At 39.5% G+C, this 26294-nt stretch overlaps 1 protein-coding gene across 2 annotated transcripts in view; it reads left to right on the top strand.

Annotated features, from left to right (window-relative positions):
- Nucleotides 1-26294, top strand: part of LOC150088812 (3'-5' RNA helicase YTHDC2-like) — a 281725-nt gene that overhangs the window by 171465 nt on the left and 83966 nt on the right. For both annotated transcript variants that reach the window (XM_090369668.1, XM_090369667.1), the window contains exons 17-18: nucleotides 12149-12457; nucleotides 15278-15443. In XM_090369668.1, coding sequence (XP_090225794.1) covers nucleotides 12149-12457; nucleotides 15278-15443 — 475 coding nt within the window. The remainder of the gene's footprint in view (nucleotides 1-12148; nucleotides 12458-15277; nucleotides 15444-26294) is intronic.

Raw genomic sequence — 26294 nt, 5'->3', positions numbered from 1 at the left:
ACAGTCCAACTTTCCTAACAATGAGATAATTTTCCTTGGTCAATTTAATGTTCACAACTCCAGCTGGCTACCATTTTCTAGTCGCACGTACCTAGCTGGTTTAAACACTGAGGCTTTTCCAATTACTAATGACCCCACACAGATTGTTGATTTATCTTCCAGAATACCAAGCAATCCTAACTGTGCAGGCAACAAGCTTGATTTTTTATCATAAACAACCCTTCTAAGTACACAGTTAAAGTAAGTGGTCCTCTAGGCACCTAAGATCAAATTAGTGATGGTCTCTTCTCCAATGGAGCCTTTCTCCTGTGATCATTCTCAACTACGTGATTATCAAATGAACTAATGAGACGTAACAGAGAAGAAAAATGCATGGGATGCATATAAATTATCAAACGACTCAGAAGCCTATGGCAGATATAAGCTAGTCTGTAATCAGGTCACAAAGAAGGTTAGGCAGGCGAAGGCAGATTACGAGAAATCTTTGGCAAAGGATGCTAAGAAAAACGGCAAGGATTTCTTTACTTATATAAACTTTAAAAGGAAGAGGATGAATCTGATTGGTCCACTTGATATCGATGGTTCGACCGTTGATGATCCTACTCAGTAGCAAACAAACTGAATGAGTATTTTGCATCTACATTCACACATGAGGAATTATTAAGGTTTAAAAATGGCAGAAGGTTATCAAATTGTTGCAGGGTGCTTAATGATTTTGTAATAACTGAGAGCAAAGTGGAGGAGAAATTGTTGAAGTTAAACATAAGAAAGGCACCTGGGGTGGATGGGATCTATCCAGTTATATTAAAGGAAGCAGCAAAGCAACTAACCAAACCCTTAGCCATAATTATGAGAGCATCCTTGGACTCAGGGGAGGCCCCCACGGACTGGAGATGTGCAAATTTATTCCCAATTCACAAAGGGGGATCGAAGGGTGACACAAGTAATTACAGACCAGTTAGTTTAACTTCTGTTCCGGGTAAAATAATGGAGTCACTGGTTAAAGATGTATTGCATGATCAGCTAGACAAGACTGCAGCAATAATTCAGACACAGCATGGGTTTGTTAAGGTAAAGTCTTGTCTGACAAATTTGATAGGATATTATGATGTGGTTACAAAGGAACTGGATGCAAGAAATAATTTTGATATCATATATTGGATTTCAGGAAAGCTTTTGACACTGTTGTGCATGGGAGACTGTTGTACAAATTGGAGCAGAATGGTATTAAGGGTAAGTTGCTACAATGGATAAAAGGATGGTTGAGTGGAAGAAGACAGGGGTGGTAATTAATGGGTGCTGCTCTTTGTGGACTAATGTTATTAGTTGGAGTCCCACAGGGTTCGGTTTTGGATCCACTGTTGTTTTGTATATTTATCAATGATATTGATGAAGGTATATTAGGCTTAGTGTCGAAGTTTGCAGATGATACAATTGTTGGCAGGGTTGTTAATGACAGTAATGGCAATGTGCTTCTGCAACAGGATCTCGACGGCGCCTCCGTAGCCAGGTGGGAAGGAGCAGCAGTGCGTAGCACACGCTTCTTGATTAGACCGGGTTCGAACCCGTCACCACCAAATATGGAGGATGCGGAAAGGTCAGGGAATGACCACCGCATAGCCCGGAGCAATATGGCCTTAGTTGCTAATGCTCCTAAAAAAAAAAAGCCACCCCGCAACAGGATCTAGATAATTTGGGCAGATGGGCTAAGAAGTGGCAACTGAAGTTTAACCTTGACAAATGCAAAGTACTGCATATGGGTAGAAGTAACCCCAGAGAAACGTACCATCTGTGTGGTACTACACTTAAGGTGGTAGAATATGAAAAAGACCTGGGAGTAATTTTGCAGTCAGATATGAAGTTTTCTGAGCAGTGCAGACAGGCTGCCAGGGCAGGTTATGGGATTTTGTCAATGATATATAGGAATTTTGCTAGCAGGGAGAAGGAGGTGATTGTCCCTCTGTATAAGGAAATGGTCAGGCCACACCTTGAGTACTGCGTACAGGTCTGGAGGCCTCATTTTAGAAAGGATGTAGATTTGCTTGAGCATGTACAGAGAAGGCAACAAGATTGGTGATGGGAATGAAGGGATCCTGTTACCAAGAGAGGCTTAAGTTCTGCAAATTGCAGTGCTGGAGACTAGGCACCTGCGCGGTGATCTGATTGAGTTGTATAAGGCTTTGAATGGGTTGAGCACGCTGAATTCTGATGGGATCCTTCCACTTGTTCAGATTATGAACCTAAGGGGGCATAAATTCAAATTAAGAAAAGACAGATGTAGAATAGATGTGTGGAAATTTGCCTTTAGCCAGTGGGTGATTAATTGCTGGAACAAACTTCCATCTGTCATTGTGGAAGTTCCTGTGGTCTTCCAATAAAAGGATGTCAGAAGGATTTTGAACAATCTTGATGCTAAGAAAGCTCCAGTTTCTGATGGTATTTCTCCACTTATTCTCAAAACCTGTGCTTCTGAGCTTACTCCTGTTTTCTCCTTTGCCTTTTTCCTCTTTCTTATTCCAAAGGTGTTTTCCTTTCTGCTTGGAAATTTGCTCATATTCAACCAGTTCCTAAAAAGGGTGACAAACCCCTCCTATCCAATTATTGTCCCATTCTAAAGTAATAGGGAAATCAGTTAACCATTAAATCTTAAACTATCTAAAAACTTTCCATCTGATCAACGATCGCCGGTAAGCATTCCATGAGTGTCACTCCACTGGTGATATTCTGGCTTACATTATCTATCTGCAGACAAATTCAGTGAATAAGTTCGGTGAAACTTAAGCAGTTGTTCTTGACATTTCAAAAGCTTTTGATCATGTTTGGCATAAAAATCTTCTAAATAAGCTTCCATCTTATGATTTGTCAACTGATTTTTGTAATTGGTTATCCAGTTTTGTCTCTGACTGCTCACTACGGGTGATGGTAGATGTCTTCTAACTTCTCCACCAACATTAGTGGAAAAGATTCCCAATTCCCAAGGTTCATTTCTTTTTCCCTCTTGTATATTAATGACTGTCCATATTTTTGCAAATGATAGTACATTGCATTTCACCTTCCACTTTGAGAAATCTTGTCCTGCACAAACAGCTACAACTTCTCGAATATCCCTACCAATTCCTTAAATGCTGATCTCCAGTGGGGCTAAGATAGCTTAGTTCATTTCAATCCTTCTAAAAGTCAGTCTTGTCTTATATCTTGCAAAAAGGATTCTTTTGCTCCTATGCTTATCTTCAATGACAATCAGATTTCTAGACAAGATCACATATCTCTATTAGGGATTACCTTGACTTCTATTTATTACCACTCTCTGCCGTTTACCACTCAACCATCCCTTTATCCATTGCAGTATCTTGCCCTTAATGCCATACCACTCCAATTTGTACAGCAGTCTTCCATGTGCACAGTATCAAAAGCTTTCCTGAAATCTAAGTATATGATATCAAAATTATTTTTTGCATCCAGTTCCCTTGTGACCACATTGTAGTATTCAGTCAAATTGGTCAGGCAAGATTTCCCCTTAACAAACCCATGCTGTGTCTGAACTATTACTGCTGCTGTCTTGTCTAGGTGATCCTGTAAAACCAGTGACTCAATTGTTTTCCCCAGAACAGAAGTTAAACTAACAGTTCTATAATTATTTGTGTCACCCTTTGTAAATTGGGGATACATTTGTTCATCTCCAGTCCATGTGGACCTCCTCTGACTCTGAGGATGCTCTCATAATTATGGCTAAGGGTTTGCTTACTTCCCTCACTGCATCTTTCATTATAACTGGATAGATTCCATCTGCCTCAGGTGCCTTTTTTATGTTTTACTTCAACAATTTCTCCTCCACTTTGCTCTCGGTTATTACAAAATCACTTAGCTCCCTGTTAGAGTTTGAAAAACTTCTGGCATTCCCCTCCTTGAATAACTCCTCATGAGTGAATATAGATGCAGAATACTTATTCGGTTTATCAGCTACTTGAGCGGAATCATCAATAGTCGAACCATCTATGTTAAGTGGACCAATATGATTCATCCCATTCCCTCTAGAGTTTACATAAGTAAAGGACTCTTTGCTGTTTTTCTTTGTGTCCCTTGCCAAAGATTTCTTGTAATCTGCCTTCACCTGCCTAACCTCCTTTGTGATTTGATTACAGACTTGCTTTTATCTGCCATAGGGTTCTGTGTTGCCTGATAATTTATATGCATCCCATGCATTTTTCTTCTCTGTCCACAAGCCTCATTAATTCATCTGACATCCATTTAGGCCTGAACCTTGAACAGTATTTCTTAGTTGGTATGAAAAGCTAGTAGCCTCCAAGATTAAGTCCCTGAAGGCTTCCCATTTAGAATTCACCCTTGGTAACATCATCAGTTGATCCCACTGTATAGAATTTAAAAACTGTCTGAGACCACTGTAGTTACCTTCACGAAAATGAAAACCCTTCCCTTTACGCTTGTTGGTAGTTACATCTTTAAGTAAATCCCGCATCAGTACACTGTGATCACTGTCACCTAGTAGTTTCTTTATCTGCAAATTCTTAATGCATGAATAATCACTGCTGACAATCAGATCAAGGGTATTACACCCTCTGGTTGCCCCTCGAACATGTTGCTATAGAAAACAATCCTCCAATAAATCCACAAAAGTCTTGCCATCGTGCGAGTGACCAATCCACAAGTCCAGTCAATATCTGGTAAGTTATAATACTCCATTACAAGACATTCTGATTTACTGGCCAATTCTATTTCTCTGCACAACTGTTCATTGTACTCATCGGAGTCATTAGGCCTATAACATACTCCTACTCATTTTTCCTTTCTCAGTGTTTATCACCAAACAGACTCAACATTGCACTGTCATCTGTGTCAACTGGATGCACTTCCTTAGATTTTGTGTGTTTCTTAACTAACAGCATAACCCCTCCTCCCTTCCTACTCTGTCTGTCCTTTCTGTACACATTGTACTCCCCAAATTCCAGTTCTTCTCTGCTTATATCTGTGGGACACCATGTCTCTGATATCCCATCGATATCTGCCTTTGATGTCTTGATCAGCACTTCACATTCATCAATTTTATTTACTATACTTCTATCATTAGTGTACATGCAAGTGTATATATGCACTTGTTCTTACTCTTAGTTACTCTAACACAGCTCATGTATTTACTTGTTCTATGATGACTCCCAGCTGCTCTTGAAGTCCCCAGCAACTTGCTATCTATGCTGCTGCTCATTACAATAGAAGCAGTGCAAGATTCACTTTCACCTATGCCTGCGGCTACCGTTAAATCTTTTAGTCTGTGAATCCCCCCTCCCCCAATCTAGCAGTTTTCCGATCCATCTAACACTGCTTTGATAGCATCCGTAAATATTCTTGCACTGTTTCTATTTAAGTGTATCATGAATTAAGTATTCATTCCTGAAGAACAGTCTCTCCTGTTAGCAAGCATAGACCATGCTGAAAAAAATTTTACCCCATGAGCCTTGCACAGTCTCTCCAGGGACAGATTGATTGATAAGGCTCTCATCATATACTCCCTCCTATTGTGTCTGTGCAGAATTGCAGTCACTTTCAAATTTAACCCTAACTCGCAACTTTTTTCCAGCATTGACCTGTAAAAATAAGGTAGGGAGCATCCAGGATTGAACCAGGGACCTCTCGATCTGCAGTCAAATGCTCTACCACTCAGCTGTGCTCCATTACTTGTCCATGAATAAAATGGGGCTTACTGGTGTGCACTCCTACTCCAATTTTCAGAGCTATTTTCATGTTTTCAATTATTATTAACTGTTGACATGTACATGAGCAGTTTCAAAACAATCTGTATATATTGACTTTTCTCTGTGAATCCACTCATGAAAAATGTATGTATACATTCATACATCCCCTAAAAGAGTTAAATGATTACATGATCACAAATGTCTTTGCACATAAAGGTGACTGCAGTGGGCTCAGAGATTTTTTAGGCTCTATACAGTGGGACCAACTGATAATGTTACCAACAGCAAATTCTAAATGGGAAGCATTCAAGGAAGTAATTTTGGAAGCTACTAGGCATTTTGTTCCAACTAAGAAATACTGTTCTAGGTTTAGGCCCAAATGGATGTCATATGAACTAATGAGACTCGTGGCAGAGAAGAAAAATGCATGAGATGCACATATGGCAGATACAAGCTAGTCTATAATCAAGTCACAAAGGAGGTTAGGCAAGCGAAGGCAGATAATGAAAAATCTTTGGCAAAGGATGCAAAGAAAAATAGCAAAGACTTCTTTACTTATATAAACTCTAAAAGGAAGGGGATGAATCAGATTGGTCCACTTGATATCAATGGTTTGACTGTAGATGATAATTCTCAGATAGCTGCCAAACTAAATGAGTATTTTGCATCTACATTCACACATGAGGAGTTATTGAAGGAGGAGAGGGCCAGATGTGTATCAAACTCTAACAGGGAGTTAAATGATTTTGAAATAACTGAGAGGAAAGTGGAGGAGAAATTGTTGAAGTTAAACATAAGAAAGACACCTGGAGTAGATGGGATCTATCCAGTTATATTAAAGGAGGTGGCAAAAGAAGTAAGCAAACCCTTAGCCATAATTATGAGAGCATCCTTGGACTCGGGAAGTCCCCACAGACCGGAGATGTGCAAATGTATCCCAAATTCTCAGAAGGAGATCTAAGGGTGACATGAGTTGTTTGTTTGTTGTTTGGTTTTTAGGAGCATTAGCAACTAAGGCCATATTGCTCCGGGATATGCGGTGGTAATTCCCTGACCTTTCCGCATCCTCCGTATTTGGTGGTGACGAGCTTGAGGTGACATGAGTAATTACAGATGAAGTTAGTTTGACTTCTGTTCCACAGAAAATAATGGAATCACTGGTTAAAGAAGCATTACAGGATCATCTAGACAAGACAGCAGTAATAATTCAGACACAGCACGGATTTGTCAAGGGGAAGTCTTGTCTGACCAATTTGATTGGATACTATGATGTGGTCACAACTGGATTAAAAAAAAAAAAATAATGTTGATATCATATACTTGAATTTCAGGAAAGCCTTTGATACTGCTGCACATGGAAGACTACTATACAAATTGGAGCAGTATGGCATTAAGGGTAAGTTGCTACAATGGATAAAAGGATGGTTGAGTGGGAGAAGACAGAGAGTGGTAATCAATGAATACTGCTCTATGTGGACTAATGTTATTAGTGGTGTCCCTCAGGGTTTGGTTTTGTGCCCATTGTTGTTTTGTATATTTATCAATGATATTGATGAAGGTATATCAAGCTTAATGTCAACGTTTGCAGATGATACAATGGTTGGCAGGGTTGTTAATAACCGTAATGACAGTATGCTGCTGCAACAGGATCTGGAAAAGTTGAGTAGATGGGCTGAGAAGGGGCAACTGAATTTTAACATTGACAAATGCAAAGTACTGCATTTGGTAGCAGTAACCTCAGAGAAATGTACCAACTGGGTGGTGTTGCACTCTGGGTAGTAGAGAATGAAAGAAACCTGGGTGTAATTGTGTAGTCAGAGATGAAGTTTTCTTAGCAGTGCAGACAGGCTGCCAGAGTAGGTCATGCATGGGGTTATGTCAGTGATATACAGGAATTTTGCCAGCAGGGATAAGGAGGTGATTATCCCCTTGCATTATAGGGCACTGGTCAGACCACACCTTGAGTACTGCGTACAGGTCTGGAAACCTCATTTTAGGAAGATGTAGAGTTGCTAGAATGAGTACAGAGAAGGCCAACAAGACTAGTGAAGGGAACAAAGGGGTGCTCTTATGAAGAAAGGCTTAAGTCTGCAGATTGCAACTTCTGGAGACTAGGTACCTACGAGGTGATCTGATTGTGGTATATAAGGCCTTGAATGGATTGAGCAGGCTCAGTGCTGATGGGATTCTTCCTCTTGCTCAGATTACAAACCTGAGGGGGCATAGATTGAAACTGAGGAAAGAAAATTGGAGAATAGATGTGCGGAAGTTTGCCTTTGTCTAGCAGGTAGTTGATTGCTGGAACAAACTTCCACCTGTTGTTGTGGAAGTTGATAGCTTAAATAAAATTAAGGCAGAACTAGACAAACATTCGGAGGAAATGAATCATTTAAATGGTAAGGTTTTTTTTTTTTTTTTGGCTGATGTTGTATAAGCTTGCTTTCTTGCATCTGTGTCTCCTCTAATTCTAATGCTAATAACACATGGGCATTGCATTTGATAATAAGTTAAAAATTAACTAACAAGTTCACACCTGAGTGACCTATTTTGGTAGATCACCAAATGCTATAACATATATTTTTTTACTAGCATCTGGAGAAAGTTTTTCATCACACTCTCCACTTTACATACAAGTCATAATTTATGTAAGAATTGTAGGAGGGAAATATTTTTTCCTCCTATTGGAAATATGGGCAAAGTGACCCTAGCCCCACCAGATAAATGCTAAATGCTTCCATTAGTATAAATTCATTATTAATATCAAATTACTGTTGCTCAGAGCAAAACGGATACAAAAATAGATTTTGACAAGTTTAATAATAGGAAAATATACATATATTAGATTAGATACATACAAATAAAAGCTTTCGGTTGTTTTGTCAACCTTCCTCAGTTAAACTGACAGTTAAGATTTGAGCATGAGGGCATGTACTGCCAATCTTGTACGTGAAGTGCGTGATTGACTGTTGGATGTTGAAGCCTGTGGCTGTGATGTATGCGGACATTGCCAGCATTTGTCAATGGACAGGATTGCTGTTTCGGTGATAGGGTGGACTTGACAACCACTGTTCCTGTTCACTGAGGTATTAGAGCATTTGATGTTTAACTACTCCAACCAGACGCGTCGCCAATAGTGGCGGGACTTATCCACAACCACGACATCGCGGTGTGGGTCAATGTCATGGTGGGTTTCCCAAACGTGTTCGGCAATAGCTGAGTGCTCCACATCTGCTAAGCGGATTGCTCTTTTGTGTTCGGAAAGGCGTTTTTCGAGCCGGCTCCCAGTTTCCCCAATGTAGCAGCTAGTGCAGTCACAGCAAGAGATGCGGAAGACCAATCCGCTTTGTAGTAAGGTGGGGACAGGTGTTTTTACCTTAGAGATGAGGGATCGTAATTTTCTACCTGTGAGTTGTACGCATTTTATCCCACGTGATTTTAAGATTCTACAAACCTGTTGCGATATGTTTGGGTAGTATGGGATAAAGGCGCTCGTGGGTCATCACCTTGGATGTTTCTGTTGGTCGCTACGTGGCCGTGTGTCTGTAGGTCACACCTGTCAAGGGTATTGATGGGATAGCCACACCTCGTAAGATCCTCCTTGACTTTAGCAATTTCGGTGCACCTCTCAGCACGTGCCCTCGCACTGGACAAGGGTGTCTAAGTATGGTATGGTATGGTATGGTGTTGTCCGAATCTAACTCGATCGTGAATTTTATGAAAGGCAACAGAGAATTGAGGTGGTCTAAGATTCGGTCACCTGAATTTCTGGGGATAACCACGAACACATCGTCCACGTAGCAACACCAAAAGGTAATGGGATCTGGTACATTTGTAAATGCACGACCCTCCAATTCCTCCATCGCGATATTTGCCGTGACCGAACTAACCGGGGAACCCATGGCTGTGCATGTACTTGTTGGTAAATGAAGTCGTTAAACATGATTGCACCGCCTGTTAAGTACAGTCTGAGGGCGATGGAGGTATCGTCTGGTGTTAGTTTGGTTCTGCTGCCAAGGGTTTTGTCATTATCTAAGAGTTGCGTTGCACATGTGATGGCAAGTTCTACTGAGATGGAGATAAAAAGTGAAACTACATCAAATGATGCCATGACTTGATCTTCTGAGATCGATATAGTTCGGATCCTTTCTGTGAATTCATTACTGTTGGAGACGGTGTTGATGGTCTTTCCTACTAGGGGAGAAAGGAGCCTCGAGACAAACTTAGCTAATTCATAACTTGGTGAGCCACAACAGGATACAGTAGGTCTTAGTGGTGTTTTTTTTTTTTTTTTATGAAAACCCCAAACATGAAAGGTATCAAAACCTATAGTACTTAGTACCGTGCATGGGTTGCAGGGGAAGTATGGGGGGAGGGGAATGCCGGAAACTTTGCTCTAGAGACTAAACATGGGTTTCACCTCTTCAAGCCTCCAATAAGCAAAGTGGTGGTATTTCACCGGTTGATGAAAGTCATCTACTATAGTAGAAATTCATATGAATGTGGCTGAAATATCATGTTCTTGCACTTTATACATCAGTTATATTTGATAATAATATAAGATGAAAATGTCGGTTCATCACATGGAGTGATCCATTGATGAGGTGCTGCAGTTTTCAACTAATATTATCTCTAATTCTATACACAGTGCTAAACAACACAGGGAAATTCTCTAATGTTATTTTACTTTCTGAATGTTGTGTCATACTGATTATGACAGGCAACAACAAATGTGCAGTAATATGTGTGGACCCTAGTGAGTTGCATCATTTGTTTCTAGGGCAAGCACTCATCATGCATTATGTTGATATTGTTTTGTCTTATGAGGCCACCCACCAGTGGGTCACTGAAATTAATGCTTAGTTCAAAAAATTTATCACTAGTTAAGTGTAGAATCATTCCATTCCAATTCTTATTTTAGTGTAAAATATTCAAAGAAGGAAAAAAAAAAAAACTTCCTGCTAGAAATGACAGATAATATAAAAATGCAGTGCACCCATTTGTAGGGATATGTATGCAATTTGAGAGCCTGGCATTAAATCGTCCTCTTTAATGCTTTTAACACTCAGTTAGTTAAGCCACCACTCAGATGCCTAGTTTCCAAATGCTACAGTTTACAGAATCCTAGTCTTCTTGATAAGAATACCCACTTGTAACTCCAGCTATCTTGTTTCTCTTTCCTGCACCCTTTCTAACAGCTCTTTTCTCCTTCCTAAATTGGAGTTTCCAAACTTGTATGCCATATTTGAGCTGTGGAATTAACCATTCCTTTATACAATGAGATAATCAGCTCTATCTCAGATGGCAAAATTCCTGAATATTTTTGACAGAAATCCCACATGCTGTTCTAGAAACCTTTTTTTTTTTATTTTTTTTTTATTTGTGCTGCTCAATGAACTTTACATTGAACTATACATTTATCCCTTGGTCTTTTTCAATACCAACTGTATACTTTTAATTTAGAACTACTCAAATGACATATTATTCTGGATTACTGCTACGCAAATTCAATGCCAATGTTAAACTTTGATTGCCATTTCCAGCCTATTTGCCTAGCGTCCAGGTAGCATACTGTGATTACTGTCATTAACCACCCTGCTCACTTTTGTATCATCAGCAAACTTAATGTCAAACTTGTCAAAATACCTACATCAACATCATTAATAAATATTAAAAATAACAACAAGTGTTTGTCACAGTGTGTTCTCTCTCTCTCGTGCCTCCGTAGCCAGGTGGGAAGGAGCAGCAGTGCATAGCACGCACTTCTTGATTAGACCGGGGTTCGAGCCCGTCACGACCAAATACGGAGGATGCGGAAAGGTCAGGGAATGACCACCACATATTCCCAGAGCAATATGGCCTTAGTTGCTAATGCTCCTAAAAACCAAATAACATAACATTCTCTCTCTCTCTCTCTCTCTCTCTCTCTCTCTCTCTCTCTCTCTCTCTCTCTCTCTCTGTGTTCTGATAGGAGGTAATAGATTTAGGGAAACTATAAATCTTGATATACTATACCAAGGCATAGATGGTAATTATACTGTGAATGCTTTCATCTAAATTGTTTATCACTAGTTCACTGTTATATAATGAGGCAATCTATCATGTGTGATAATGCATTCTATGGTTTGAATAACACTGTGGTAACTTACAGCATCGCCTCCCATGTCAACTGAACAGGTCTCATACCAGTTGAATATTTGTAAGGTAAACAAGGCATCTGTTATTGTGACATATTTCATGTTTGGAAATGGGCACAGTATTAATAAATGAAAACAAAAATTCCTTGGGACACTATCAAGCAACTTGTGAGCGCTATTCTGTGTTTAATATCTATTATTCACAAGGCTTGACCATACTTTAGATGCAAATCCACATGAAGTGGCTGGACAGTATAATTTACATTATTAAATTACTAAATGTCAATAATTTTTTTTAATTTTCAGAAATCTTTTGATGCTGTCAGTGGTGTTACCTCACTGAAATCTGGTTGGGTATCTCGGGCAAGTGCAGTCCAGAGAAGAGGAAGAGCAGGCCGTTGTTGTCCCGGAATTTGCTATCATATGTTTAGCCAAATGCGATTTACCAGCATGACCCAATTCCAGGTTCCTGAAATTTTAAGAGTTCCAATTCATGAACTTTGCCTACAGGCAAAACTTTTGGCTCCACCCAACATTCCTATTGCTGATTTCTTAGCTCGTGCTCCTGATCCTCCAGCATTTATGGTGACAAGAAATGCTGTTACTTTACTAAAGGTAATTGAATTTCTTTATTACTGATAACAGATTTTTAATAGCAGTTATTTCTCTTAGATTGCATAATTTGTACGTGTTTAATCCTCATTAAAACTCATTATGGCATAATTGGGTAAAATTTATGAAGTTAAATGAGAATAGGCAACATGTCCTATTTTGTTGGATCCCTCATTACGTTACAATCTGCTGAAACAAGCATGCAGACTTAACCAGAAAAACTACAACAGATCCCATACATCACACTCAGATGACAAGATCCTTACAAAGAAGTGACATGTTAAAAATTAGCAACATAGCTAGAAAAACCATATTGACATGTTATTCCATAACAAGAAATACTTGTTATGGAATAACTTGCTCAACTATAGATAGACCACACTCATCCAAATCTACTTTGCAACCATTGATCCACTTTGGCACCCAAATTGCAGTATTCAGTTTTCTGTCCAGCCCATGCTTATTGCCTGACACAGAGACCAACAAACTATTTTTGACTTATCTTCCATGATGAACACCACTTACATTGTGGCCCACTTACACTGAATGCAGCCAAAATTTTTACTTTCCTCAAACAGCAGACAGATACAGTGCTCTCATGTAGTCCAAACATAACCACAGTTCATACTGACAAAGCTATCATCAATCTTTACCACAGGTGAGGTGTATTATGGCCTTGTTGCTCTTGGACCATAAACCCCATACAATAAACAAATTGAAATATATGTTCTTGAAATTAAAAGATGTAAGTTGTACCTAGCTGAAAAAGATATCAGCCTTCCAAAGTATGTCCAACACACTTATTTTCAAGAACTTTTTTAGGTATAAGTAATTTCATTTATAATATTTCATCTATAGCCATTTGAATGCTTCCAGTAGTCTCCTCATACACCAAGAATTATGTATGTTTGATGACTGTTGCAACAACCTCCTGTGAGAAGATGATTCCAGTAGCATAGTATAAGGCCGAAAGGACGTACTTAAATAGTATGCAAACAACAATCTGCAGATTAAATATAATTTTGTAAAAAAAAAAAAAAAAAAAAAAATGTAGGGCATTACTTTAAATGGAATGGCTTTTGTAATTCAATGCACAGCAGTCATAGACCTAATGACAGCTGACTGAAACAGTTGGAATAGTTTTTGCACTTATCACAGCTGAAAATGATTAACACAGAGATGTAAGTTGCCCTTTGTGGGGCACCTCCATAGCCAGGTGGGCAGGAGCAGCAGTGCGTAGCACATGCTTCTTGATTAGACCGGGGTTCGAGCCCGTGAGCCACCAAATATGGAGTATGCGGAAAGGTCAGGGAATGACCACCGCATATCCCTGGAGCAATATGGCCTTAGTTGCTAATGCTCCTAAAAACCAAATAACAACAACAGCAGCCCTTTGTGAACAAAAGATGATTTCAAGGATAATAAGACATTTGTCAAATGGTCTCCCAATGCCATAAATTAATTTGTATCCATTTTTCTATTATACTTAGCAGCATTTTGATTTAGGCCTGCCCTTCACTGGGTTTTTTTTTTTTTTTTTTTTTTCACTAATTAAATTGCCAAATTTTTAATAGAAAAATCAGAGAAAAAACTTTTCTTGGGATGTAAAAACAACTGTTTGCTGCTCTTTAACCATCTATTGACATGCAGCAAAGAGTTGATTTTCAATGAGGATTTAGAAAGCTACCAATTGGTTACTTCTTAAGACACTTGAGGTGAACAGCCATTTCAAAGAAACAAATCATAACTCTTAAGGAAGGTGTTTAATACAAATTGCTATATTGCTACCTCATTCTCTGACTGCAGTTTTTGCCTATGTGCAAATGACTACTTTAATGAGTGAGAACTAATCTAATTTTCTTAACTTTAAATTAGATCACTTTTCATTTAATATTTTTTATTAAATGTTATTTATTTATTGTTTACTAACAAATCAGCTTAATTCGTTCTTTCTGCCAAAACTACTGTAGTTAGATAATAAAATTAAAAAACCTCATAAAATATATTTGTTTTTATTATATTCATTAAATAATGAATGTTTATTTTTATTATAAAAACAGCAATTTTAAAATGAGTGCCACTTAGTGATTTAATTATGTACTTGTGACAGCCACAGAAGGTTCCACAGAGAAATGGATATTAAAAAAGCATAAAATTTGCTGCATATCAATGTTTAATAAACATCACCAGGCATTTCTTTCAAGTTTCACATGTCTTCATCAATAGGATAAAATGAAGGAAAACTGGAAACTGAGCTGTAACACTGAAATACTAAAATGTGGATGATAGTATAGTGTTCAAAAGAAATGTCATATGCATAGAGGCAAAGAATAATAGCAGCAAGCTGCTATTATTCTTTATGCAAATATTATAATTTGCACAAAAGCAAGTGAAGCTCATGTGGGGCCATGGTATTGATCTATTGGAAATTTAAATATGTGTTCTTGAAATTAAAAGATGTAAGTTGCACCTAGCTGAAAAAGATATCAACCTTCCAAAGTATGTCCATCACACTTATTTTCAAGAACTTTTTTAGGTATAAGTAATTTCATTTATAAATGCAAATAGGACTTATTTTTTAACTCATTCATATTGGAATTTTCTCTTGCAAATGAAGAGGAGTTTATATATTTTAAAAATATCATTTAGAGAAATTACAATTTTGAAATAAAAAATTTAATCTATCTATCTTTATTCTATATGGGGAAAATTAGAAAAGCAACGCAATGTGGGGTGTATGTTCACTGTATATTAAGAAATTATTCTTTTAGAATTCAACTGTTGTTTTATCTGATTTATAACTGTTTGATTATTTTGTTTTAGACTATTGATGCTCTTGATCCTTGGGAAGAATTAACTGAACTGGGATTGCATCTTTTGGATCTTCCAATTGAACCAAGACTCGGCAAGATGGTTTTGTATTCTGTTGTTTTGAAGTGCTTGGATCCTGTTTTGACTATTGTTTGTGCCCTAGCATATCGGGATCCATGTAAGTAACTTATTTCAACCTGTAAGTACAGTAAACCTTTAAAATCTGGCACATTTGTGGATTGAGAGGTACTAGATTTAAAAATTTTCCAGATTTTATAAAGGTATGCCTATAAAATATTCTCTTAGGTTCTCTTAACCACAAACAGCTGAACACACAAATTAGTGCATATGCATCAGATCTGCTTGCAGCTAACTACTAAATAGTTATAAGATTGGCATCATCATATTGCACTACCTTGAATAAGTAACTCTTCACCATAGGAGAAGACTATTGTTACTTATTCTCAGCAGATACCACCACCCAGACGGCACCGTTTTTGAGCTGATTGGCTCCTCTTTGGTAGGTGGGAAGGCACCCTGATGTTGCAATGATGGCAAGGCAGTTGCCAAGTATAACTCCACAATATGAGAGATGCCTGATGGTGCGTAGTAATTTGAATTACGTTGCATTTTAGGGCAAAAACGTCGTTGCTTAGTGAGTTAACATGCTTACAAGTTAATGCAGATGCATCAGATCTGCTTGCAGCTAACTACTAAATAGTTATAAGATTGCCATCGTTATGTATATCTCATATTGTAGAGTTATACTTGCCAACTGCTTGCCATCATTGCAACACCAGGGTGCCTGCCCCCACCCACCCACCGAAGAGGAGCCAATCTGCTCCAAAACGGTGCTGGCAACCACTGAGAATAAGTAACAATAGTCTTCTCCTATGGTGAAGAGTTACTTATTCAAGGTAGTGCAATATCATGGAAACTCTTTGTGAAGGTATTCACAATATGAGATATACATAATGATGCCAATCTTATAACTATTTAGTAGTTAGCTGCAAGCAGATCTAGCATGTTAACTCAGTATGCAACTTGAGGCATTTTGTGGAAAAAGCCCTAAAATGTGACATAAAACAGCTGAACTTATTTATGTCTGTAAACATTTATAATGACTATCTTGTCCTTTCACCTGATTTTGTGGGCAACATTAAAATGCAATAGTCTTCATTTTCACAGAAAAACAAACTTGCTTTTGTATTGCACTACCTTCAACAGATAGCTTTAGCTATATTACAACATTTAAAACTGATTTAATCAGCATACTGCATGGCAGTTCACATTAAACAACTTCTTTACGATTGTTTTGTCTACATGTTATCTTTAGAGCCCGCCAGCAATCTAATGAGAGACAAGTTAATTTAGAAACAGGCTGCCATAGCAGTTTTATCTTTAAAACAAGTGGCCAATTAGCCTTTTGGCTAGGCTATCTCTTTGAAAGTAGTACAGTACTGGGGAAACTTCTTACAAAGACAAGTTTGTTCTTTTGTGAGAATCAAGACCACTGCATTAGTTATGCAGCTTAAATCCTGCAAGCGTCTAACAAAGAAAGAAATTGTCACCTTTTTTGCAGATTCTTACAAATACAAACTGGTCCTTGAGGCTGTCACAGACATTCTTATAGGTATGTCAAGCTGAGCCTCAGGTGACGCTGAGGTCAAGTGGACCAAATTTTGATGAAATCCAGTCATTCTGTGATAGCCAAATCCTCTGCCTGTGCTTTCACAGTGGTGTGACTTTTAGTAACCCTGGGAATAACTCCCATGTGCAAGTTCTGAAATAAAGTACTTAGTATACCGGAGGAAACCTCCCACATAAGCAGAATTTGAGGTGTGGTACTCACACCACTCATTGAAATGTGCCTCTTAGTGTTGCCAGGCAATACTAGGTGGTAGATGACTCTCATCAACCAGTGCAATACCATCACTTTGCTTAGTGGAGGCTTAAAGTGGTGGAACCCATGTTTAGTCTCCAGAACAAAGCTCTGATAACCCTCCCATGTCTTATATCATACAGTATGATTGAAGCCTTTTGAGGTAATGATGGACATCATGGCGAGATCCAGTTTTCTTTACATTTTGAGAGTACAGCTCTGAAATGGTGTTTGCAGGCTGGTTTCTAGATAGTTTACTGGACCAAACCTGTTGGTAACTCTCTAGGAGGCTTTTGGATCAGCTAGTGTTTAATCTTGCTACCTCTATTCTGCCTGATAGTGACTGGAGGCATTCTGAATAGTCTGTATGCAGAAGAGGGGGAAGCATTGTCAAAGCTACATTATGTCAAGGAGCTGGGTATATTCTTGCCGTGTTTATGTCACATTCAACAATTTCATTACTTTATAGAGCATGTATTCCCCGCCTTTTCTTACTACCAAATACATCATGAATTGTCAAACTAATAGAACAAACTTGTCTACGAAAAGGTCTAAACCTCCTAAACACTTCTTCGTTAATTTCACAAATATGTGGTCTCAGTTCCAGTCTCAATGATGTCCATTTCCACTTGCAGTCTGCCAAACCCCACGTACCTATTTTGACACAATAAATTATCAGTTGATTCAGCTGCTGCTCGTCTAATTTGCACTAATTATGCACTATATGATTCTTTTTGCTTCAAAGGTCGTACTTGTGCACATGTCCATTCTGATACTCCCTGTCAGAGACTTAGTAATTTGGAATCTCCTCTTTTCAATCTTCTCTGGCTTAAAATCTCTCTACCACATTCTGTCAAATGCATTTGTTCCCTCTATCGTTCTCCCATCTCCAATAATCTCTTGGAACTCTATGACTTCCTGTGTTTGAAACATGACTTTCTCCAGTCCAACTCTCCTTATTCCACATCCCACCTTAAATTCTCATCCTTTATCTAAACCTTGGTTTTCCAATAAATGTGTTTCCAATAAATAGCTTGGGGGGAGACAAAGACCAATAGATTGACAGTAGCCACTGGCAGAGGTGAAAGAGCTTCTTGCACTGCTTCTATTAGAATGAGCAGAAGCCTGAAAAACAAGATGCATGGTATTTCAGAGACTGCTGGGAGCCATTGCGGTACAAGTAAACACATGGGTTGTGTTAGGGTAGCTAAGAATAGAAACGGGTGCAGGTATACTTGCGTGTACACCAATGCTAGGAGTTTAGTAAATAAATTTGATGAATTTGAGGTATTGCTCAAAACATCAAAGGCAGATATTGTTGGGATATTAGAGACGTGGTGTCACACAGATATAAGGGATGCAGAACTGCAATTTGGGGAGTACAACGTCTACAGAAAGGATAGACAGGATAGGAAGGGGGGAGGGGTTATGCTATTAGTTAAGAAACACATAAAAACCAAGGAAGTGAAGCCAGTCGACATCGCTGGACAGTGCAGTGTCGAGTCAGTTTGGTGTGACATAAGCATTGGGAGATCAAAATTGAGAGTAGGAGTGTGCTATAGGCCTAGTGACTCTGATGAGTATAATAAGAAACTGTACAGAGAAATAGAGTGGGCCAGTAAATCAGAGAGTCTTATAATGGGGGATTTTAATTTCCCAGATATTGAGTGGAATTTGGGGGCTGGTCACTCACACACTAGCAAGGCTTTTGTGGATTTATTGGATGATTGTTTTCTACATCAGCATGTTCGGGAGGCAACTAGAGGGAGTAATACTCTTGATTTGATTATCAGCAGTGATTCTTCATGCATTAAGAATCTGCAGATAAATGAACCACTAGGTGGCAGTGATCACAGTGTGCTGAAGTGGGATTTACTCAAAGAGGTAACTACCATTAGGGGTAAAGGGAAGGGTTATTGCTTCCGTAAAGGCGACTACGATGGACTGAGACAGTATTTAAATTCTATACAGTGGGACCAACTGATGATGTTACCAACAGCAAATTCAAAATGGGAAGCATTCAAAGAACTTATCTTGGAAGCTACTAGGATTTACATACCAACTAAGAAATATTGTTCAAGGTTTAGGCCAAAATGGATGTCAGATGAACTAATGAGGCATATGGCAGAGAAGAAAAATGCATGGGATACTTACAAATTAACACATGACACAGAAGCCTATGATAGATACAAGTTGATATGCAACCAAGTTACAAAGGAGGTGAGGCAGGCGAAGGCAGATTACGAGAAATCCTTGGCAAGGGATGCAAATTAAAACAGCAAAGAGTTCTTTACTTATGTAAACTCTAGAAGGAAGGGGATGAATCAGATTGGTCCACTTGATATTGATGGGTCAACTGTTGATGATCCTGCTCAGGCAGCTAACAAACTAAATGAATATTTTGCATCGACATTCACACATGAGGAGTTATTCAGCAAGGGGAATGCCAGAGGTGTATTCAACTCTAGCAGTAAGCTACAGAATCTTGAAATAACTGGGAGTAAAGTGGAGGAGAAACTGTTGAAGATAAACACAAGAAAGGCACCCGGGGTGGATGGGATCTATCCAGTTATATTAAAGGAGGCAGCAAAGGAAGTAAGCAAACCCTTAGCCATAATTATGAGAGCTTCCTTGGACTCAGGGGAGGTACCCATAGACTGGAAATGTGCAAATGTGACCCCAATTCACAAAGGAGGATCAAAGGCTGACACAAGTAATTATAGACCTGTGAGCTTAACTTCTGTTCCAGGAAAATTAATGGAGGCACTGGTTAAAGAAGCACTGCAGGATCATTTAGACAAGACTTCAGTTATAGCTTAGACACAGCATGGTTTTGTTAAGGGGAAGTCTTGCCTGACCAACTTGATTGGATACTATGATGCAGTCACAAAAGAACTGGATGCAGGGAATAACTTTGATATTATATACTTGGATCTTAGAAAGGCTTTTGATACTGTTACACATGGAAGACTGCTACACAAATTGGAGCAGTGTGACATTGGAGGCAAATTGCTGCTATGGATAAAGGGGTGGTTGAGGGGGAGAAGACAGAGAGTGGTAATCAATGGACACTGCTCATCGTGGACTAATGTTATTAGTGGAGTCCCTCAGGGCTCAGTGTTGGGTCCATTATTGTTTTCTATATTTATAAATGATATTGATGATGGTACATCAAGCTTAATGTCCAAGTTTGCAGATGATACAAAGGTTGGCAGGGTTGTCAAGGACACTACTGACACTATGCTGCTGCAACAGGATCTGGAAAGGTTGAGCAGATGGGCTGAGAGGTGGCAAATGAAGTTTAACACATTGACAAATGTAAAGTACTACACATGGGAAACAGCAACCCCAGAGCAACGTATCAACTCTGTGGTACTACACTGACAGTGGTAGAGAATGAAAGGGACTTGGGGGTGGTTGTGCAGGCAGATATGAAATTCTCTGAGCAGTGCAGACGGGCTGCAAGAGTAGCTCATGGAGTATTGTCAATGATATACAGGAATTTTTCCAGCAGGGATAAGGAGGTGATTATTCCATTGTATAAGGCAATGGTCAGGCCACACCTAGAGTACTGTATATAGGTCTGGAGGCCTCATTTCAAGAAGGATGTAGAGCTGCTGGAACGAGTAGAGAGAAGGGCAACAAGATTAGTGAATGGAACAAAGGGGTGCTCTTACGAAGAAAGGCTTAAGTTTTGCAAATTACAGTGTCTGGAGACTAGGCACCAGCGAGGTGATCTGATAGAGGTGTATAAAGCCTTGAATGGTTTAAGCATACTCAGTGCTGATGGGATTCTTCCTCTAGCTCAGAAAAATCACATGAGAGGGCATAAATTCAAATTGAGGAAAGACAGATGTAGGATAGACGTGCGGAAATTTGCCTTTAGCCAGCGGGTGGTTGGTTGGTGGAACAGACGTCCATCCCTTGTGGTGGAGGTTGATAGCCTAAATAAGTTTAAGGCTCAGCTGGACAGGTATTTTGAACGAACAGAGGGGTGAAGTGGAAGTGAGTTTTTTTTTTTTTTTTTTTTTTTGGCTGATGCTGCATAAGCTTGCATTCTTGCATCAAATGCCTCTACTAATGCTAATGTGCTAAGGTTCTTCAAGATAAAAATGTTGCACATTGCAATCGGCTTGTATCCAAATCTCCAGGTTCATTTTCTGCCTACACCAATGCTTACAACAATTGTAAAGCAGTTATTAACCAGTCCAAACTATCTTTCAAACAGGGTAAGAGTAGAAAATTTACTTCTTGTCCAAATGGTATTCGAGCATTCTGGTCTCTTGCCAAAGCTATTGACCACAACTTTTGCTCATCTCTGTTATCACCTGTGTAAAAACCAGATGGTTCTGTTACCACTTCAGCCAAGGATAAAGTTGACCTGCTGGCATCCTACTTTTTTTCCAATTCGTGTATTGATAATCTTGGTAAACCACCTCCTACCATTCCCAGTACACTCCATTCACTGCCTCCTGTGGTTTTTCCATCAAAAGTATCCTGAAAAAGGCCTCTGAGGTTGGGAAAATTCATATTTTAGTATTAAATCAGCTCACACCAACCATAAGAATAAGCATTTACTGTAACTAGAATATTTATTTACATATTAAAATAAAATAAATATTTACAAAAAACTGCTATTATATTAAATATACATGTAAAAACATTAAAACTGTGATAAAATCCTTGAGATAAAATACACTAAAATAAACCGGATTAAAAGCGATAAAAACAATAAAAATCTCTGGAGCTTTCGGAAGCTTGCACTCCCTTCCTCAGCAGTAACAAAACTTCCTGCAGCACGTCCATATATAACAGGCTCACGGTACCTATACACGTGGTGCAGTCGGCGCATGGTCTGAACTGGAAGCGGAAATAGCTCGGGAACGTGTTAAGCAAAACCGTTCATCCGTACTTAGGATAATAGTTTCAAACAGAGGATGCATACGCATACCTCTGTCCCTATTCATAATATTGTGGTCGGATGAACAGATTCGTAGGCTCTCGAGCCATTTACGGTTCCAGAACCCATGCGCTCGATCCATGATAACCGCATCCTCTGGGGAAATTTGATGCTGCTTCTCCCAAAAATGTTCGGCCACAGCAGATTTATTGTAATCAGCGGTTTTTATAGCATTTGCATGCTCCCCCAGACGATCCTTGAGCCGTCGTTTTGTCTCGCCCACATAACATTCCCCACAATCCGGGCATTCTATCCTGTATACTACTCCACTACTCAGGTCCTTTGCTATTGGGTCTTTTACCTGAGACAACACTGTGTGCAACCTCCGCCCGGGAAGCTGCACACAGCGTGTTTTATAGCCCCGCAAAATTCTAGCGAGATGCTCAGTAACGCCCGGATAGTAAGGAATGTATGCGGTAGCGACAGGAACAAACGGTTCCTGACGGTTAGACTCTATTCCTCTACTAAATCTGTCTATGATCCTCTGGGGGTATCCGCATTTTCTAAGGTCTGCTGTGACCCGTCTAATTTCACATTCTTTGTCCTCAGAGGTGGTGCAGTGTGACCCTGCTCTATCTAGTAGAGCTTTCACTACACTATTCTTATGCTGCCCAGCTTGTGCTGAACTATAATGGGTGTACTGGCCTCTGCACATAGGTTTTTTAAACACAGAAGTTTTTAGCCTAGGGCCTACCCTAGAGACCAGTACATCCAAGAAAGGAAGGGTACCTCCTGTTTCCACCTCTGAGGTAAATTGTATAAATTGGGAGAAGCTATTAAGCCAATGGAGTGCATCATCCTCTCTCCCCTTCTGGACCACGGTAAAGGTATCATCGACATACCTTTTCCATTTCTTTATGGGAAACTGACATCCACTAAAAACCCTCTCCTCTAACTCCTCCATGGCCAGATTGGCCACGATGGCGCTAATAGGAGATCCCATGGCTGTACCGTGAACCTGTTTGTACATAACACCTTGGTACACCATAGTGGTGCTGGCCAGACAAAGTTCCACACCCGAACAAATATCCTCTACGTTTAAAAGCGATCTACTACCCAAAGAGACATCATTACTCAAAGATCTTCTAACACAATATATTCCATGTTTAATTGGAATGCATGTGAATAGTGACACCACATCAAAAGAAATCATGCTCTCGTTTTCATTTACAGTCAAATCTTTCACAAAATTCACAAATTCTTTACTGTCTTTTATGACATAGTTGGACTGGCCCACTATAGGCGAAATCAATTTAGCCAAATACCCTGACAAAGCATATGTGGGGCTTCCTATAAATGATACAATAGGTCTGAGTGGGACTTCTGTCTTATGGGTTTTTGGAAGTCCATAAAACCTCGGGAGTTGACATCCAGTAGCATGTAAGAACCAAAAGGTCTCCCTGGAAATCTTCTCTGCCTTTAACCAATCCTGTACCAGTTTATTAACTCGCCGCTCTAGGCCAACCAACGGGTTTCTCTGAGTAACTTTATACGTATTATTGTTCTGTAAAAGGTCCATTGCTTTTTTGTGATAGTCTTCTTTGTTTAGGACAACCGTCGATCTGCCCTTGTCCGCAGGTAAAACCACAATTCCATCGTCTCTTCTCAGTTCATTCAAGGCCTTTCTTTGACTAAAGTTAAGATTCGGAGATACTTTCTTTTCCTGGCTCAAAATAACGGCAGATTTAACCCGGATCTCATTAGCTAGGGCCTCCGGTAGCTTGCTGATGGCCCGTTCAATACCCATTGCTATCTCCGCAATGGGAGGTTTGGGAGGTACAAGCGTAAACTTAGGACCTAAATTTAAAACTCCCTCTTGCTCTTCCGTAAGTTGCCTATTACTCAAGTTGTAAACAAAATTAGTACTTCTATCTGTACGTTGTACTGTACCTTCTCCCAACAACCTATTAAACTTCATAATCTGCCTCTGTCTATAGGTGTCTGCTATCCTAATAACTTTATCCAAAACTAATCTTCTAACGAGAGCCAAATGTCTAGAAGATACACTACTACTAATAACATCCAAGTACATACCTATTTGCCTCCTAGTATCTCTTAACTCCTCATGTAACTTACGGATCCAAATATTCATGATCTTCTTTTGATAACACAAAGTAACCCACTTTAGTCGGTCATCCTGAAATGGTGTTTTGACTCTAAAGCCATATGGTATAAGTCCATGCATTTTGCATCGATGCGCAAACCTTAGATGCTGCTTCTGTCTGGCCTCTTTTATACAATACTTTTGATATTGTCGGACGTGTTGCACTACAAATTGGCCATAGCTGCTAACAATATCCTGAAAAAGGCCTCTGAGGTTGGGAAAATTCATATTTTAGTATTAAATCAGCTCACACCAACCATAAGAATAAGCATTTACTGTAAGCATTTACTTTTGATGTGGTGTCACTATTCACATGCATTCCAATTAAACATGGAATATATTGTGTTAGAAGATCTTTGAGTAATGATGTCTCTTTGGGTAGTAGATCGCTTTTAAACGTAGAGGATATTTGTTCGGGTGTGGAACTTTGTCTGGCCAGCACCACTATGGTGTACCAAGGTGTTATGTACAAACAGGTTCACGGTACAGCCATGGGATCTCCTATTAGCGCCATCGTGGCCAATCTGGCCATGGAGGAGTTAGAGGAGAGGGTTTTTAGTGGATGTCAGTTTCCTATAAAGAAATGGAAAAGGTATGTTGATGATACCTTTACCGTGGTCCAGAAGGGGAGAGAGGATGATGCACTCCATTGGCTTAATAGCTTCTCCCAATTTATACAATTTACCTCAGAGGTGGAAACAGGAGGTACCCTTCCTTTCTTGGATGTACTGGTCTCTAGGGTAGGCCCTAGGCTAAAAACTTCTGTGTTTAAAAAACCTATGTGCAGAGGCCAGTACACCCATTATAGTTCAGCACAAGCTGGGCAGCATAAGAATAGTGTAGTGAAAGCTCTACTAGATAGAGCAGGGTCACACTGCACCACCTCTGAGGACAAAGAATGTGAAATTAGACGGGTCACAGCAGACCTTAGAAAATGCGGATACCCCCAGAGGATTATAGACAGATTTAGTAGAGGAATAGAGTCTAACCGTCAGGAACCGTTTGTTCCTGTCGCTACCGCATACATTCCTTACTATCCGGGCGTTACTGAGCATCTCGCTAGAATTTTGCGGGGCTATAAAACACGCTGTGTGCAGCTTCCCGGGCGGAGGTTGCACACAGTGTTGTCTCAGGTAAAAGACCCAATAGCAAAGGACCTGAGTAGTGGAGTAGTATACAGGATAGAATGCCCGGATTGTGGGGAATGTTATGTGGGCGAGACAAAACGACGGCTCAAGGATCGTCTGGGGGAGCATGCAAATGCTATAAAAACCGCTGATTACAATAAATCTGCTGTGGCCGAACATTTTTGGGAGAAGCAGCATCAAATTTCCCCAGAGGATGCGGTTATCATGGATCGAGCGCATGGGTTCTGGAACCGTAAATGGCTCGAGAGCCTACGAATCTGTTCATCCGACCACAATATTATGAATAGGGACAGAGGTATGCGTATGCATCCTCTGTTTGAAACTATTATCCTAAGTACGGATGAACGGTTTTGCTTAACACGTTCCCGAGCTATTTCCGCTTCCAGTTCAGACCATGCGCCGACTGCACCACGTGTATAGGTACCGTGAGCCTGTTATATATGGACGTGCTGCAGGAAGTTTTGTTACTGCTGAGGAAGGGAGCGCAAGCTTCCGAAAGCTCCAGAGATTTTTATCGTTTTTATCGCTTTTAATCCGGTTTATTTTAGTGTATTTTATCTCAAGGATTTTATCACAGTTTTAATGTTTTTACATGTATATTTAATATAATAGCAGTTTTTTGTAAATATTTATTTTATTTTAATATGTAAATAAATATTCTAGTTACAGTAAATGCTTATTCTTATGGTTGGTGTGAGCTGATTTAATACTAAAATATTTCCATCAAAAGGATGTAAGAAGTATTTTGAACAATCTTGATGCCAAGAAACTGGCAGTTCCTGATATTATTTCTCCACTTATTCTCAAAACCTGTACTCTTGAGCTACTCCTGTTTGTGTAGCCTTTTTATTCGTTATTCCACTAGTGTTTTCCCTTCTGCTTGGAAATTTGCTCATATCCACTCAGTTCCTCCTGAAAGAGGCCTCTGAGGGCGG

This window comes from Mastigoproctus giganteus, chromosome 3, assembly GCF_048544385.1.
Source record: "Mastigoproctus giganteus isolate SK-2022 chromosome 3, ASM4854438v1, whole genome shotgun sequence".
In the NCBI taxonomy this organism is placed as follows: domain Eukaryota; kingdom Metazoa; phylum Arthropoda; class Arachnida; order Uropygi; family Thelyphonidae; genus Mastigoproctus; species Mastigoproctus giganteus.
The sequence above is the reverse complement of the archived record's forward strand: the minus strand, read 5'-3'. Positions and strand labels throughout refer to the sequence as shown.